Source organism: Dipodomys spectabilis, unplaced genomic scaffold (assembly GCF_019054845.1).
Source record: "Dipodomys spectabilis isolate Male_0828 unplaced genomic scaffold, ASM1905484v1 ptg000063l, whole genome shotgun sequence".
Classification (NCBI taxonomy): domain Eukaryota; kingdom Metazoa; phylum Chordata; class Mammalia; order Rodentia; family Heteromyidae; genus Dipodomys; species Dipodomys spectabilis.
In genome coordinates, this window is record NW_024870740.1 from 1,248,000 (window position 1) to 1,264,990 (window position 16,991).

At 35.4% G+C, this 16,991-nt stretch overlaps 1 protein-coding gene across 3 annotated transcripts in view; it reads left to right on the plus strand.

Moving 5' to 3' along the window:
- The window catches only part of Hnf4g (hepatocyte nuclear factor 4 gamma), a 118,552-nt gene that overhangs the window by 87,822 nt on the left and 13,739 nt on the right, over positions 1–16,991 (plus strand). For 2 of the 3 annotated variants that reach the window (XM_042680672.1, XM_042680671.1), the window contains 2 exons: positions 10,291–10,462; positions 15,173–15,267. In XM_042680672.1, the coding sequence (XP_042536606.1) occupies positions 10,317–10,462; positions 15,173–15,267 (241 nt within the window). In that variant the 5' untranslated portion in view covers positions 10,291–10,316. Of the gene's footprint in view, positions 1–6,986; positions 7,154–10,290; positions 10,463–15,172; positions 15,268–16,991 lie in introns of all 3 variants that reach the window. The other variant, XM_042680670.1, reaches the window with a different exon arrangement.

Below are 16,991 nucleotides of genomic sequence, written 5' to 3' on the forward strand. Positions count from 1 at the left end.
AAATCCAAATGTGCACTCAGCATAGTAAAACTGCAGCTATTTTTCTTAAACATTGTATGTCTTCAGAATATATTTGAAACACATACTGGCCCAAACAGAAAACGTCCTTCTTTTCATTTTGCATAATGCAGCAGGTTTAGTATCAGACTGCTACCATAATCTTAAATATTCGGACTGATTTTGCTGAGTTAGCACAGGCAACCATGATATTACTCGTTGTAAAAAAAAAAAAAAAAGAATAGTATCTGTCAAATGCTAACAGGTTCTTATATGTACACTTTCTAAATTTTCCTTGCTAGCACAATCTATATTCCAGTTAATAATTTAGTGGCAATTGGCTTCTTATCTTCTGAATCACAAGGTAGCTGACCTTGAAGTTGAGTTTAATATATGCAGATTTCTTATATTACCTCTAAGCTTTTACTTCCAGTGGCTACAGTGAAATCTCAACTATGCTACCCTCATTTTTTTCTATGTTACTTAATACAGTTGGCACTGTTTCTTATAATTGGATTTTACATGTATTTGCAATTCATTTCCAATAATAATTTGATGGCTCAATGGAAATAAGATAGCTATAAAATCAGATGGCTAAGGCAGGTTGGTGAACAGGGATACATTGTCTCAAACAAAGAAACTCACAAAACGAATAAATAGATGGCTAAGTCATAACTATTATAAAGAATATCATCTTTCTAAATTAACTCAGTTATTTCGTGAATTTCACTATAAAGTGACATTTTCTCATAGTGATGTGATTTGATTGCACTGACCAGAAGAAAAAAAAGGTTGTAGATTACATGTTGAACTAAAGTAAGGATTTAAAATTGGCACCTGAGTGTAAAGTTAATGAATTATTAAAAAGAAAAAGGGAAAGTATATAAGAAATGAATTGTGGAATAAATAATTACAATTTAAAAAGAGGGGTTAAATATCTATGTAAGCAAAGTTATGACAGGCCAATTTTAAAATTAAGTAAATTAGCAGCAATGCCAATGCAGGAATATGTATCACAAATAATAAAGATCAGCATGAGGCTCAGAGCCTCATGTTTTTGGCTTGTTCAACAAGGGCTCTATCACTTGAGCTATTCTTCCAGGTTGAGATCAACATTAGAAAACAGTGTTAGGAAGGAGTTTAGTCTATATGCTCTAATGCAATAATCCCTTTGAAAATAGAATTCCAATTCAAACTTCGTGTATGTCAGTGATAGTGACTGTTTTAAAGATTAATATTCTGATTTTAATTTGTAAATTTTTAAAATAAGATTTTTGTTAGCATAAATTAACTGTGCAGAACAGTTTTATTGCGACATTTCATACACGCAGATACACTACCCCAGTCAACCTCACTTCTTACCCACTCCTTGCTTAAAACAATTCTATCAGATTTCATTGTACTAGTTTCATACACTTTTTAAATTTACTGGATTTCATCTCCTCAAAATTAATGAGACTAAAATGCCAGAGTTTTATAGTAAAAGAGGAATGACGACGAAGCAAGGAGACTGGCAGAAAGGAAATACAACGTTTTTTAATTTGAGATTTTTTTTCTTTTTATTTGAGAACAAAAAGTTGCTTTGCTCTGATTTCCTAGGCCATTTTGCTGAGCTGAATGGCTCCAGGTTTACAATGGAAACTATACTGGGTGAACTTGTCCTGTTACAATTCTTCATTTGACTATAGTGATTCTATTTGTACTTACATTATATTTACACAAAGTGAAACGAGAAACAACAAAATCTACGGTTATATTTTTGGTGGATAAATTTACGAAAATAAACTTCGTTATCTACCTTCCAAGAAAATATTTGTATATTGGTATTGATGCCCAACCTTTTTCATGAAAATTCTCTTACAAAAATAACCTTCATTTTTTTTTTTTATTAGCCTGTTTTCTGTTTTCCATCACGCTCGGAAGGAATGATTAAATCAAATGTAAAGCAGGGAACAACTTAACAAGCCTAATAGTCTTGTAGATAAGATACAAATGCTTCTGCTGTTACCTTAAAGTTAATAGAGAACTCAGTTGTCTTTAACCATGCTAGTATTTTCATCTCTTCTTCGATTTTTCAATAGAAATTGGACACACATTTCATATGTCAGTTCATAGAACCATTGCCCTTGAGAAAAACACTCTTCAAGATTACTAGTCACACTACTTGAAGTTGACAGTGTTGTGCCATTTTCTTTGGAGTATTTGACCTGGCTGGGGTTAGGACAGTACATCGTGGCCTACAAACATGAGATCACACGAAACACTGATATGTTGCTCAGCTTTCCGAACAGATACTGAGAACTCACCTCTGTTAAGAGAGATTTTCGGTAGGTCATAGTTTATCAGTTATAAATATATGTTTGGCTATAGATTAAGTTTATGCATTTATACTTTGGAAAATGTGTGACACTCATTCCAAATGACTATTTTATGTGCTATGTGTTAATGTATGATTTTCCCCCAATTACACTTTAGAAGTAAACTTAAAAAGTACATAATATGTATATATGGGGCATATGGGGCTAAGTGATGTCAGTTTGAGTTGTTTTTTTATGCGCAATTGTTTCTGTTTTTATCTCAGCATAAAATTATACAATTTATGTTGTTTCTCTTTTAATTGTGTTAGCTTTTAATCTAACATAGCCTAATAATTTACTCATAGAAATGACTTTGTGAAGCAGTAATGAAAGGCTCTTTGACTAATCACCATTAGCCATTTTTTTGAAAACAGCTGAGTTATAATGTGAAAACATAAACTATCTGTTTCTTGCATTTAAAGTTTATACAGTTTAATTTTCTAATTTTATATTGTTCAATTGGGTTAAGATATGTTTTCTGAATTATGAAAATTCTACCATCACTATTAAACAAAGGAAAACCAAGGCGTAATACTAATTTTGATTATGATGTTTAAGTTAAAATTTAAAATTAATTATAATTGGAGTTGTATCTGGATTTTTTTCTCCTTCCTTCCTCCTTTCCTGCTCCACCTCCTCCTCCTTCTACTTCTTCCTCTTCTTCTTCTTCTTCTTCTTCTTCTTCTTCTTCTTCTTCTTCCTCCTCCTCCTCCTCCTCCTCCTCCTCGTCCTCCTCCTCCTCCTCCTCGTCCTCCTCCTCCTCCTCCTCCTCCTCCTCCTCCTCCTCCTTCTTCTCCTCCTCCTCTTCCTCCTCCTCCTCCCTCTTCCTCCTCCTCCTCCCTCTTCCTCCTTCTTTTTTCTCCTTCTTTCTCTCCTTCTCTTTCTCCTTCTCCTTCCATTTTTTTTCTTTCTTCTTCATGTGCTGGGGAGTGTCTTAGGGTGTACATTTTGCTCCTGCTGAAGGCTAGCACTCTACCACTTAAGTGACAGCTCTTCTCCCATATTTCCTGGTTAACTGGAGACTTATTGCCAATTAAAAGTTTAAACTGCAATACTCAGACCCTAGCCTCCTGAGTAGCTAGGATTACATGTGTGAGCCACTGGAACTGAGCTCTCTCTCTTTTTTTTTTAAAAAAGCAACAAAAAATTCTCAATAGTGCCTACTTGATTTTAGGAACAGAGAATATGGACTGTTCATTAGAGGATTGTAAGTTATTTTATAAGTACAAATTATTTCAAGTTAAGGTCAATACAAGAGAAATTCTATTTCCATTCAGATAATTCCTAGAATTCACTCAAGTTCTCAATGTCTTTTGGGGCGCATAATTGTTATTCCCAGGTAAGTACATATCACTAGCTTTGCATGCCTATCAAGTGTTACTTATATGTGAACCTATCTTACTTTTGGAATTGTTGTTACTTTATTTCATAATGTAGCTAAATAGTATATAATCTGATAGAAAATGAGTTTAGGAAGAACTTTAGTTTTATCACCTTTCATAACAACCAAGGGAAGTATTTTGAAATTAAATAAAAGCAGATTTACTAAAATATACATATATTGGTGGCAGTTTTTTTGTTTTATGTTTTTGGTCCAGAAGTGGGGCCTGAACTCTGGGCCTGGGCGCTGTCCCTCAGCTCTTCAACTCAAGGCTAGTGGTCTACCACTTGAGCCATAGCACCACTTCTGGCTTTTTTATTTTCTGCTTATGTGGTGCTAAGGAATCGAACCCAGGGCCTCATGCATGCAAGGCAAGCGCTCTACCACTGAGCCACCTTCCCAGCCCGAATATACATATATTGGTAATCCTGGAGTTTGAACTCAAAGTCTTTCACTCATTAGGCAGGTGCTCTACCACTTAAATCTCATTCCTACATCTTTTCTTGTTTTAGTTATATTTGAGGAAGGGTCTCATGTTTCTGCCAAGGCCAATCTCAGACTATGAGATCTTCCTACCTATGCCTTTTGTGTAGCTGGGATAATAGGGATGTATCACCATGCCTGGCTTATTGGTTTAAATAGGTTCTCATTCACCTTTTGCTCTAGCTGTCTTCAAACCACAATCCTCCTCATCTCTACTTCCTTATAACTGAGATTACATGTGAGTGGACTGAGCTATTTTTAAAACTGTAAAATTTGAGAAGGCTTTGCATAATATATCTCTCCAATATTTTTTGGAAAAAATAGTAGAGATCAAAGGCAGTACATGAGAATTTTTGAAAAATAAAGAAACATTGCAGTAAAAGAGCAACAGGAAAAATAGTAAGGAATAGTACTCAACAAAAAAAATCTTGATTCTACAATAAAACAATACGACTTCTAGCTACTGAAACCTAATAAGCAATTAGGTGTATATACCACCTTCATGAGTCAGAAAATTTCCAGTGCTAGGATTTAAGACAAGTGAGCTTCTACTGTACTTTCTAATCTCTGTGGGAAAAAGCTAGAGACCCTTCTTTGCTAGATAGACTAAGGCTGACTGGATTCTGTGGGCGTTTCAGCATTTTAGTATCATTAAGTAGAGAGTGTGCACTTTGCTTGAGGAGATGTGTCTGCCATTTTGGGTCATCTGTAGCTTTTGGAAATCTCAAAGTCTTATTCATTCTGTGACTTGAAGGAAAAAAAAATTACCAATAACATGGATGGGAAACAAGTTTCAGTGAAAAATAGCTCAGATGAAATGCCAGAGCTCCTTGAAGAACTTAAAGGTTGATGATGGGATGACTGTGTCTGTGTCCCCTTTAGTCTTCGAGCAGAACATCCTGGTCTAATGGTCACGTCTCCCAGGGGTACTGAATAGGGTAGAATCGTAGAACTATTAGCCTCCTCAGCAGTAACCATTTTCATTTTTTAAAAACTCTTTCTCAAAATTTTCTTTTCTTATTTTTTTGACCTAACTCCAAAAGTGACAGTGCACTGGGGTTGGTTGGTTTCCCCACAAATGAGCAAGACTGTGGTCTATGTATGTCACACTTTGGTTCTCACAAGAACCGAACACATCTTTGTTATTTTACCATAGAAGAGAACCACGTCACACAGATGAAAATCATTGTATTTGCTTGCTGCCATTTCTCTGGATAAAATATGCTTAGCCTTCATCAAAGAAAACATGTTCCTAAAATTTGTTTAAAAATAGCCAGGCATGGTGACACTTGCCTCTAATCCCAGCATAATGAGAAGAGGAAGCAGGAGGATTGTAAGTTCAAGTCCAGTTTGGGACATTTAGTTAAACTTTATCTCAAAACAGTATTAATAACACAAGTAAGAGTATAACTAATGTAAGTAAAGATGACGACTCCAGTGATCTCTGGTATTGCTGTTAATAGGATTCTACTGTTTATGATTCTTCATGGATTTTAAATTTGTCTTAACAGATTGGCCATTTGGGATGCAAACTTGAACAGTATCTAAGAGTATTCATAAAGTTAATTTAGTTATTCAGGAGACTGAAAATAGAAAAAGAGGTTTGAAGCCAACCCAAGGCAAACAGAAATGGCTGACTCTATTTCTAACCAGCAAAATGTCTGACTGAAGGTGTGGCTCAAGTGGTAGAGCAGCTGCTGTGAGCAAAGAAGCCAAGCAAGGATGTAAGACCCTGAGATAAGCCCCAGAACTTGCCTCATACATACACAAAAACTGATTAAGAAAGATTACTATCAACTTCAACAAACAGAAATAAAATTCTGAATTTATAATGTAGGTAGAACTGTAATTCTTCCTTGGAAAATAAAATCAATAAATGTAGTTTCAGACTTAAAATATACTCATTGAATATAATCTAAATATTCTCCAAAGTCTATTGTTTCAACATGATTACATATCAGAGATGGACTACATTATGTAGCTGAAGGTTGATGGTAAGAATATACAAGGCTGCCCATTAGGAATAATTTTGCTTCAAGCTAATGCCTAGAGTATAAGTCTAAAGAAATGAACCTTATTTATATGGCAGTCACTACTTGAATACCTACAATTTAAGAGCAGCTCATCTGGTTTTGCCTATGAGAAGTTCACAAATATGGAGAGGATATAGACTCATAAATGAATAGCTATATATTTAAGAATATTTTACAAGTTGTATTGGCATTCTTCCAGGATGCTACTGTAGCATAACATAAATTCCTGTCTTTACCAATTGTGAATTTGTTTTACTCCAAAACAAACAGAGTTAATTTTATAGTACATGTAAGAAAACCTGAAATTGCTAAGTGATCTATGGTGGTAAAAGGTAACTTATAGTCTGATGTTTTCAAATTGTCACAGGGAAGTAAGTTTCATTTGTCAAGACACATGGTATGTGTGCTGTTTCCTCTTCTCTGGGCTAACCCTCCAATTGGAATCATAGCTCAAAAATCTCAGTGATTTCTCTGTTCTCTTCTTAATCTTTCTCTGATTGACATAATTTATTGTCTACTGGAAATCAATGTAGGAAATCATGTTAGTCCACTAAGCACTTCAGATAAGGCAGTTCTACAAAGCATTGCGACATTATTGCAAGGAATTGCCCTTCTATGCCATAAAAGAAGAAATGAACAGAATATGCCCTGCCCAAGGAGGTTACAGTTTTACAGCCCCTCCCACTGCCAACTTAAGTCACTCAGTTACAGTTAGCTCTGAATTATCACTCGCAGATTGAAAGCAAAAGCATCAACCACATTCTGAATTTGTGTCTCTCAATCGATGATGAGGGTATCAGAACCAGTATTGGACATGGACATGGGCAATTATAGTGAAGTATTGGACCCAACTTATACAACTTTGGAGTTTGAAACGATGCAGATTCTCTATAATTCCAACGGTGAGTTCTCATCTGCTTGTTAGATATATTTTAAAGTAAGTACCACTGAAGTAAAACTGAGCTTCCCAGGGAGGTTGCTTGGTGTGTTATTGCTAGAGAATTCAAGGCTTATTTTCCAATGGCCACAAATCTGAGCTTTTGCATTTCATATAGATTTTAAGTTAATAACGCTATTTTGTGTTAGAAGTAGAAGAGCCTCTTTCTGTGTGATCCGTGTGATAAAGTAACCTCAGAATTCTGTCATGGGCCAGATAGAACCGTTTCAGCATTATTTTTACCAGCTGTAAATCACAGTGGTTAGTGATATTGGCAGATTGGCGGTGAGAGTGTACTTTCTATGCTTTATTTAAAATCACTCATGGAGCCAGGTTTCCATAAAATAGTAGGCATTTCACTGATTGCCTCCTCATTATTCCAATTTTCAATTGCTGCTGGTGAGACACTATGTTGAAAATTACTATGAACTTTCTCCATTGAACACAGATATGAAAGAAATAGAGGTTCATAGTATAACTTCACTTGACAGGCTAATGTTTAGCCACATAAAACCCTTGGCATTTACTCACTGTAACATTTTAACTTTACATCAGACATGAATTGTTTACAGTTTGTATTTTTATGTAATTTGGTTTACTGTTGACTTAGAATTTGATTTTTTTTCCCAAGTCTTATCCAAGATAGCTTGTAATTGTTAGTCCTGAAGTTATGTATACTTTGGAAAAGTGTATGTGTGTTCAGGATCATGAAAGCATCTTACACAAATAATACCTTACTATTCTACTATGTTATGAAAGGTGTATGAGTGACCTGATCATACTTCAACTAAATAATAACTTATTAGTGGAGAGATATTTTAAAGTGTCAAAAGATAATTTCTAACACAAATAGAATTAAAGTGAGTCTAACTTGAAATGTTAAGGAAGTCACAATTTTGGTTACTTATAATTACAAGAGTATTTATCTCAGAAGAGATGTAACTTTTGAAAAGGACTCTAGTTCCTAAATCTTAGGTTGTATCAAAATATTTACCATATTTACCAATGTATAATAAAACAACTAACTTGTATGGCTAAATACAACATGTTATCTAATTTATTACCTTTTAAGTATCATTGTCACTCTTATGTGTCACATTAAACTTTAGGAAGAATTGAATTTGCATATAACCCCCAGAACAAAATGAATTTCAAACACTTTTAATTTCCATATTAATATTTGTTTGTTAATGTTACAGAAGATCACTTCTTGGCATTTAAATTCTATAATGTCACATGATTCACCTTAAAATATTCTCATTAAAGTTTTTTCCAGCTTTATGAAATAATAGCTGAAAATAATTGCCTGTTCAGAAATATATTTGGAAGGTAATTGGAATGAGGCAACTTTTAATTTTTATTATTTTGTTGTATTAGGGTTCTAAGTTGTCATTATGTCTACATTATTTGTAAAGTTGATTTTAAATTAAATTTTAATATACTACCTTAGTATTTTTAGTACATACATACACATTTGGAGTTAATTACAAAAAATATTAAATTTTACTTTGAAAGACATTTTTTTCTGGAAGTATATTTTAGTTGTCTACTTCATTATGGCTAAGACCTAGGAAACTGGAGTGAATAAGACAAATATATTCTCTGACATCATGAAGTTTATATTTTATGCAGATAACAAATAAGCATACCTATAGCCAATGTAATCTTAGGCAGACATTGTTATTTAAAAGAACAACAGCAACAATAACAATAAGCAGAGATCTAGGTTCTAGTTGACAAGCAGATGGGCAGTAACTCTTAGTTGTGTTCTCAGAGGAAGTTTAGTACACAATATGAAATTTGAATGGAAACTTCATGGCTAGCTCAAAGAGAAAGCTGAAGAAGGGCTTTCCTTCCAGGAAGTGTAAAAATTTCAAAAGGAAAATAGGCCTTCAGGAAATGAAAAAGACACCCTTCCTTGCTGGGAAGGAGTGAACAGCAGGACAAATGGTACCCGATGCTGGGATCAGAGGCAGTGCTGGTGAGGCTTGGGGGACTTCATGATACAGGACTTTACAGTTTTGTTTTGCTTTGTTTTTCCTGTTTCTGATGACAAGTCATGCTTACTGTGATTCAGAAGAGTGTCATGAACTTTTTAAACTAAGACCACTTTGTTGGCTCTGGGGTAATAAATGAATTGTAAGGGAGCAAGGGTGAAAGTAGATAGGAAGACATTGCAATAGTCCATAGGGAGGGTGGTGGTGGATTGTGTAAGGGTGATCATGCTGAAAGGCTCAAGCTCATGCGTTGTAGATATGGTCTTAAAAGTGGTTTGTGTGTGAAAGATAATGGATGGGGAGAATTCAAGGAACACTGCCAAGTTACTGGATCTGGATGGAGCTATTGGTGGATACAACAAAAGACAGGGAAAAAGCAAGTTCTGTAGGAAAAGAAATGAAAATTCTGTTTTAGGTATACTAGTTCATGATTTTATTAATGATACATTAATTTTTGATAGACCTCAAAGTAAAGCTTTTAAATAATTGTTTAAGCCATGTAGATTGATCAATCCTCTGATACTCAGGGCCTGGACGCTGTCCCTGAGCTTCTTTTGCTCAAGGTTAGCACTCTACCACTCAAGTTCCAGCACCACTTCCAGTTTTTTTCTGAGTGGTTTATTGGAGGTAAGAGTTTCATATACTTCGCTGCCCAGAGCTGGCTTTGAACTGTGATCCTCAGATCTCAGCCTCCAGAGTAGCTAGGATTACAGGCATGAGCCACCAGCACCCAGCAACACATACACTTTTTAGTGTTGAGACACTGCAATCTCTCGTGTAGGGAAGTGACTTGGTGAATGACTGCTATGGTATCCTAAAGTTTATTGGTCAGAGTGACCATAAAGGAACTTGGAATGAAAATGATGATTAAAAAGGACTGATGTGGTGAGTCACAAAAAGGTGTGATACTGTCCAGAAAGCGAGGTACTCATTACCCAAAGTGTGTGGCTGTATCCCCTCTGTACATTGTGATATTAATAAAAAATAAATTTAAAAAAAGCACACCAAGGGATGGATGCACTCTTTGGGGCCTATGAAAAATGACTAGAACAATGTGATAAAGAATAGTCAGTGGTAACTGTGTTCTTCATTTTCTCTCTGACAGATAGTTCTGCCCCAGAGACTACAAGTATGAACACTACAGACAATGGCGTCAACTGTCTATGTGCGATCTGTGGGGACAGAGCGACGGGCAAACACTACGGGGCGTCAAGCTGCGATGGATGCAAAGGCTTCTTCAGACGCAGCATACGCAAGAGCCACGTTTACTCCTGCAGGTACCTGGAGTATTCTTTTCAGAAAGTTCTCTACAGAGCTCTTCGAACATGTCATGCAAGAAATAAGAGAACAATGCCCAGCGCACAGTCATTGCTCCAAATAACCATAGATTGGAAATTTGGGGAAGCTCTCACTAGTGAGGGAACAACTTCAGAAGGGCAAAGGAGATGGCTCTTAAGCTAAAGGTGGCAATTCATCCTCACTGGTTCAATAGTAACTGCGCACAAGGCCACCATAGCCTGAGCTAGAAAAACAAAACAACAGCAACAGCAAAACACCTCCACCTGGCTCAGCATAGCGAGATAAGCACAAATGGGATGGAGGAAGGGGATCAAGTACCATTTAAAATGGATTCTAGGAGTAAAGTTAGGAGATTAAGGAGCTAACATGTAAGTGCTTCTTGAGTACCACAGCATTTCCTGTGGCTTCACAAATTTAGACCGGGGTTTTGGAAGAAGAGGTGCAACTGTTATTAATCATTCTCTTCGTTCAATTAGAAAAATAATACAGCTTCTTGTTCTTGTTGTTCTTCTTCTTTGTCCTTCTCCTCCTCCTTCCTATTCCTCTTCCTTCTCTTCCTCTTCTTTGTCTTCCTTCTCTTCTTCCTTTTCTTCTTCTACTTCCTCCCCTTCTCCCTCCCCCTCCTCCTCCCCCTTCCCCTCCTCCTCCTCCTCCTCCTCTTAATCATTTTCTTCACTACTGTGAGTACTAGAAATGCTATCCTTCATGAGACAGGACTGGCATCTACAATGTGAGACAGCCTAACTGATTTAACTGGAAATCCAAGGGAAAGCTCCAAAGATACCCTTGAAAGTAAAAATAAAAAATGCACTCACTAGTGGCACTGTGGCTCAAGCGGTAGAGCACTTGCCTTGAGCTGAAGAGCGCAGGGACAGCACCCAAGCCCAGAGTTCAAGTCCCACGACTGACAAAAAACAAAACAAAAAAACCCTCAAAAACCAAAAATGCACTCACTTCTCATGAACAAGATAGCAATTTAAAATCTAAAATTGTTCTAAAAAATTCAATTTAAAGAGTGATAGACAGAAATGAAACTGTTCAGACAGAGTTCACCAGAAGAAGAGTCAGAGATTTTTACAGCAATATTTCCCATGTACAAACCATAGACAGAAACTTTTCTGAAACTTCATTTTTCCAATGGTGCAATGGTCTTAGATGCTTTCTAATCAGCCTCACATTTTGAAATGTCCTGCTCATAAGAACATATTGTAAAGCAAAAATCAAATTAAAGAGTAATATATGACAAAAGAAGAAATAAGAGAAGAAAACCTAGAGATTTTGTAAATCTGGAAGTCTGTGAATAAAATCTCTGAGCTGTAACAATAGTGAGGATGTTTGGACATTAAGAGACACCTTCACACAGGTAGTTCTTTTTTTTTTGGTCGTGGGGCTTGAACTCTGGGTTTGGGCACTGTCCTTGAACTCTTCAGCTCAAGGCAAGCTCTCTGCCGCTTGAGCCACAGTGCCACTTCCAGTTTTCTAGTGGTTTATTGGAGATAAGAGTCTCACGGAGTTTCTTGCCCAGATAGGCTTTGAACCACGAACCTCAGATCTCAGCCTCCTGAGTAGCTAGGATTATAGGCGTGAGCCACTGGTGCCCGGCTAGGTGGTTCTTTTTTTATGAAATATTTTATAATTATAAAAATTCACATACCTACCACCCAGTTTAGAACAATACAGTTGAATCTTCGATTGGACACCTCCCTTGACAATATTTCTTCCTCCCTCATCTTCCAGACACGGTGTCGATCTTCTTCTGTTTATTGTTTTATCACATGTCCATACACCACTAAAAATCTTAAAAAACTATATCTAAATGGCTAAATTGTATTTCTTATGCTAATTTTTGTTGCCATGAAATGTAAATGTTTTGTCTCAATCTTATTTAATACTGTATATCACACCTTTCGAGTAGTCTTTAATTTTTTTTAATCTAGTCAACATCATAACTTAGTTTAGGTTTAGTTATTATACCCTGATTGATATGACAGTTGTTGAATGAAGAATATGAATAGGTTGGATATGATTAAAGAAAAAAATTTATATATTTTATCCATCAATGGTAGTCTTGTTAGCATTATTGCTTTCTGCAGAACTCAAGATTTTACCTGCCATCTTCAGCATACGAGGCAAGAATTCTATCTCTGAGCTATACTCTCAGGTCTGTTACATTGACTTAAGAACAGGTTGGACATTGGGAAGAAACTCTCTTACAACATGGTGCTATTTGATTTCTCAAGGTATAATAAAAGTTAATACATAACTCTCCTAATATCTACCTAGTGTTCTTTAGTAGATTTTCAAGGAGAGTTTGATGTTGATTAATGGAAATGTTAATCACCCACTTTAAAAAGTTGATTAGCAGAGTAGAATATATAGATAGATTCTCTATGTATATACGTAAAAACTCTCATCATCAAGAAATGGATTGTTTTTCTTTTGCAAAACTGCTATATCCATGATCATCTTGAATATTGAATGCTCTTAAAATTAAAACAGTAAAATAAAGAGAAAAGAACATATTCTTTTGGAGCGATAGAATTTGTTAAAAAGTGAAATACACATACATGAGTAGTTGTGGTTCAAACAATGAAATCCAGCAACTTAGAAGAAGCTGAAAATACCAATTGAAAGGCTTTTGAGATTTCTGCCTTTCCTCTATGTAAAAAGGAGGCACAAGTTACTTCCAGATCAGCCTTTAGAAGGTTAATAAGTATCCTTACAACAGGTACAGCTTCTTCTACTTTCCCATCATGTGGGCTGATGCCAACCAAGCCTTTACATATATATTTTTTGTATTAAATGTTATGATTTTCCACTTGCAAAAGTGTTAGTATATTTATTTAAGCTCAGGTTTTACCAGACTCTATAAATTCTAAATTCTATTTTCACTCTCACTGTTCCTTCAGTATAATGGCACATTTTTATGGTTATTTCAATACTTCTCACATGATGCTTCTTGTAATGCTTAATTATAAGTTTGTATGTGTACTCTGGTGGACTGTAATTTCCCTGAATGGAAGAAACAGGAAGCACCTCATTTGTTTGATCCCTACAGTTGTATCTTGTATGCTGGAGGTATTAATCATGTGTTGATTCAACTTTTGTTATTAGTTTACTTAATGGCAATTGGATATGCTCTTCTTGTGATTCTTGTTCATCTCATCCCCTCTGCTGAGTTTTCTCTCAGTTCGCATTCAAAATGAACATGGTGGTAGTTTTTTCTCACTCTGAAAGCTTATCTTGATTCTAGCTCAGCTTATCTGAAATTTAGTTTCAAGTGTTCATCCACATGTATTTTAAAGCTTTTTCAAATAGATCACAAAGGAAACTATTTCTGTTTTATTATTTAATAATCAATTATAAGTAATCAAGGCATATGAGTACTTATGGATGAAATTTTTGAAACAATATTCTTGCTTATTATGGGATTAATACTGTACCTTAAACTCTAAAGAACATTCACACAACATTATTTAAGGCAAGATTATTTCTTTTGTTTATCATTGTAAATTAATGTTACTTAACATCCCCAAGTTATACTTAAGAATGAGTGGTTAATCTGAGAATTGGCCTAGACCTACACTGAAAGATACTACTCTTTTTTTAAAGTATATAATTCAATATAAGCATATTCAAAGTTGCCAAATGTCAGATTAGACCATTTTTGCCATCCTATAAGGAAACTTGAATGCACTATCCAATTCCCCAAGCTCTCCCTCAAACAATGTAAGGATACTACTAATTCACTTTCTATTTTTTATTAGATAGTCCCTTATATAAATGAACTTTTTTCATTTAGAAGTATTTCATATTATAGCCTGAACCAGTACTTCCTTTTAGTTTATTGACAAATATTAATTTTCCACATGTGGCTGTACTACATTTATATGATGATTATTATACTTTGTGACTATCATGAATAATGTTTGAGTACACATGTTTTCATTTCGATTGGTATATACCCATGCATGCAGTTGCCGCTTTAGTTGGTAGCTCTGCGTTTAGCTTTTTGGGCAACTGCCAAACTTTCAAAGCAGCAACAACATTTAATATTCTAATCAGCAATGTTTAATAATTCCAAATTTTCTGCATCATCACAACACCTTTATTGTCTGTTTTTCTGCTATTTGTTTTGTCCAAATAACAGCGATTCTTAACAGTGTGAAGTAAAATATGATTTTGTAGAAACTACATTGTCAATGCTGTTCTTAAGGAGTCTCTGGAGTGCATTTTTTCTTTGGAGTGAATTTCAGTAGAGTCCAAATTTATTTTAAACTACTAGGATTATTTTTGTAAAAACAGAAAAAATATGAAAGTATAGGTGATTGTAATTTTGATATATTCTCCACCATATTGAAATCACTCAGCAATAAACAACTGGAATTTAGATGCCAAACATTTTAAAAGTAGGCTTGACATTCATGACTCATGACAGAAATGATCATGTTCACTGTCCAAAGTGAGGCAGTCATTCAGTTTTATTTTATTACAAAGAGTATGTGAGAGGTAAGGTTACATTTGCATGCACATCCTCTTCATAAGACTAGCAGTGTTCTAACTAATTGTCCTCAGGTCTTCTTCATTGTGAACCAGATTTGATTACACTTACTTGAAGTCCACTATTGTTGTTTTTTTCTTTTGTGATAAATGATACTTTAGTAACACAACTTTGTTTGATGTTACAGGTTCAGTCGGCAATGTGTTGTTGACAAGGACAAGAGGAATCAGTGTAGATATTGTAGATTAAGAAAGTGTTTCAGAGCAGGAATGAAAAAAGAAGGTAATGATAATTCTGGTGATGATGATGATGATAACTAATATTGTTGATGGAAAATGATAAACATGTACAGCTATTCTCATGTCACAATAACCCCTTTCAATGTTTTCTGATTTTCCTTAATTTATTAAAGATGCATCTGTTCCTTAAGTTAAAGAATTTAGCACAAGAATATCCACTAGCTAGTGACAGAGCCACTGTTTCTCTGGTTAGATTATTGACATTATACTCTCTAAGGGTGTGTACTATGGCTGGCAGAAGATGATTGTCTAAGTAGCATTCCAGTATCTGTTCAAAAGATAAATGTTAAAGTCTATGAGTAGAGTGAAATTATGCATTTTAAGCACATTTTTTTTTTTTTTTGTCCGTCATGGGCCTGAACTCTATGTCTGGGCGCTGACCCCCAGCTCTTCAGCTCAAGGCTAGCGCTCTACCACTTTCTGCTTTTTTCTACTTATGTGGCGCTGAGGAATCAAACCCAGGCCTCATGCATGTAAGGCAAGCACTCTACCACTGAGCCACCTTTCCAGCCTCGAATATATTTTTTTTTCTTAGTAAAAATTGAATATCTTTATTTATTCTTAGGCTATTGATGGACATTTTATTTTTTAAGGATTTATCTGTTTAAAAAATATTTATGGAACACTGCTACTTCCCAAGCAATATTCTAGATGCTGAGGCTTCAGTAGCGAACCTAATGCACAAGATCCCCACGCTCACCTACCTGAGAGGTACATTGGAGGAAAGAGATAATTAGATATGCTGTGTTAGTGTATGCAAATTTTATTTTGTCTATTTTAAGTATAATTGAGTTATATTCTTGCACATTCTGATATGGTAACGTTCACACACATTGTCAGGTAGATATAAGATATAAGTAGTAGATAAAAGATTTTATGACTATTAGTTTGGCTGAATACCTGTGTACATATGCAAAGAAATACTTTTTTCAAGTATATGACAAATGAAATGAAGGCAAATCACTGTATTAAAAGTGTAGATCATATCAACCCAGCTAGATTTTCTTTTTATCTCTCAGTATGTTCCATTGTGAAGAAATCCATTAGTTTAGTTAGGTTGCTACTCTTAAAAGAAGGTAATATAGCAGGGTGCCAGTGGCTCTTGCCTGTAATCCTAGCTACTCAGGAGTGTGAAATCTGAGGATCACAGTTCAAACCCAGCCTGGGCAGGAAAGTCTGTGAGACTCTTATCTCCAATAAACCACTGAGAAAAAGCAGGAAGTAACTGGGAGTTTGAATTCAGGGCCTTAGTCTTGCTAGGCTGTCTCAATACCACTGAGCCATGCCTCCAACCCTTTAAAGCCATCCTAGCTGAAATAAATTTACTTTCTTCTTTAATAATGTATCATAGGAAAATGAAAACTAATTTCAAAACCTTTGACTCATATCTTCTGATAGTGAATCCTATCTTTGAATTGATCATTCCGAGTTGATAATCTTCCTGTAGTTATCATGTATACATAGTTTTATTAACTCTCTGAGAATAGAAAACCTTCTTATTAAAAATATATCATGACCAGGCACTGGTGGCTTTGCCAGTAATCCTACCTACTCAGGCGTGGCTGAGATCTGAGGATCATGGTTCAAAGCCAGCCCTGGCAAGAAAGTCCAATCATCTCCAAATGACCATATTAAAACCAGGAATGGAGCTGTGGTGCAAAGTGGTAGAATGCTGGCTTTGAGCAAAAAGCTCAGGGACAACACCTA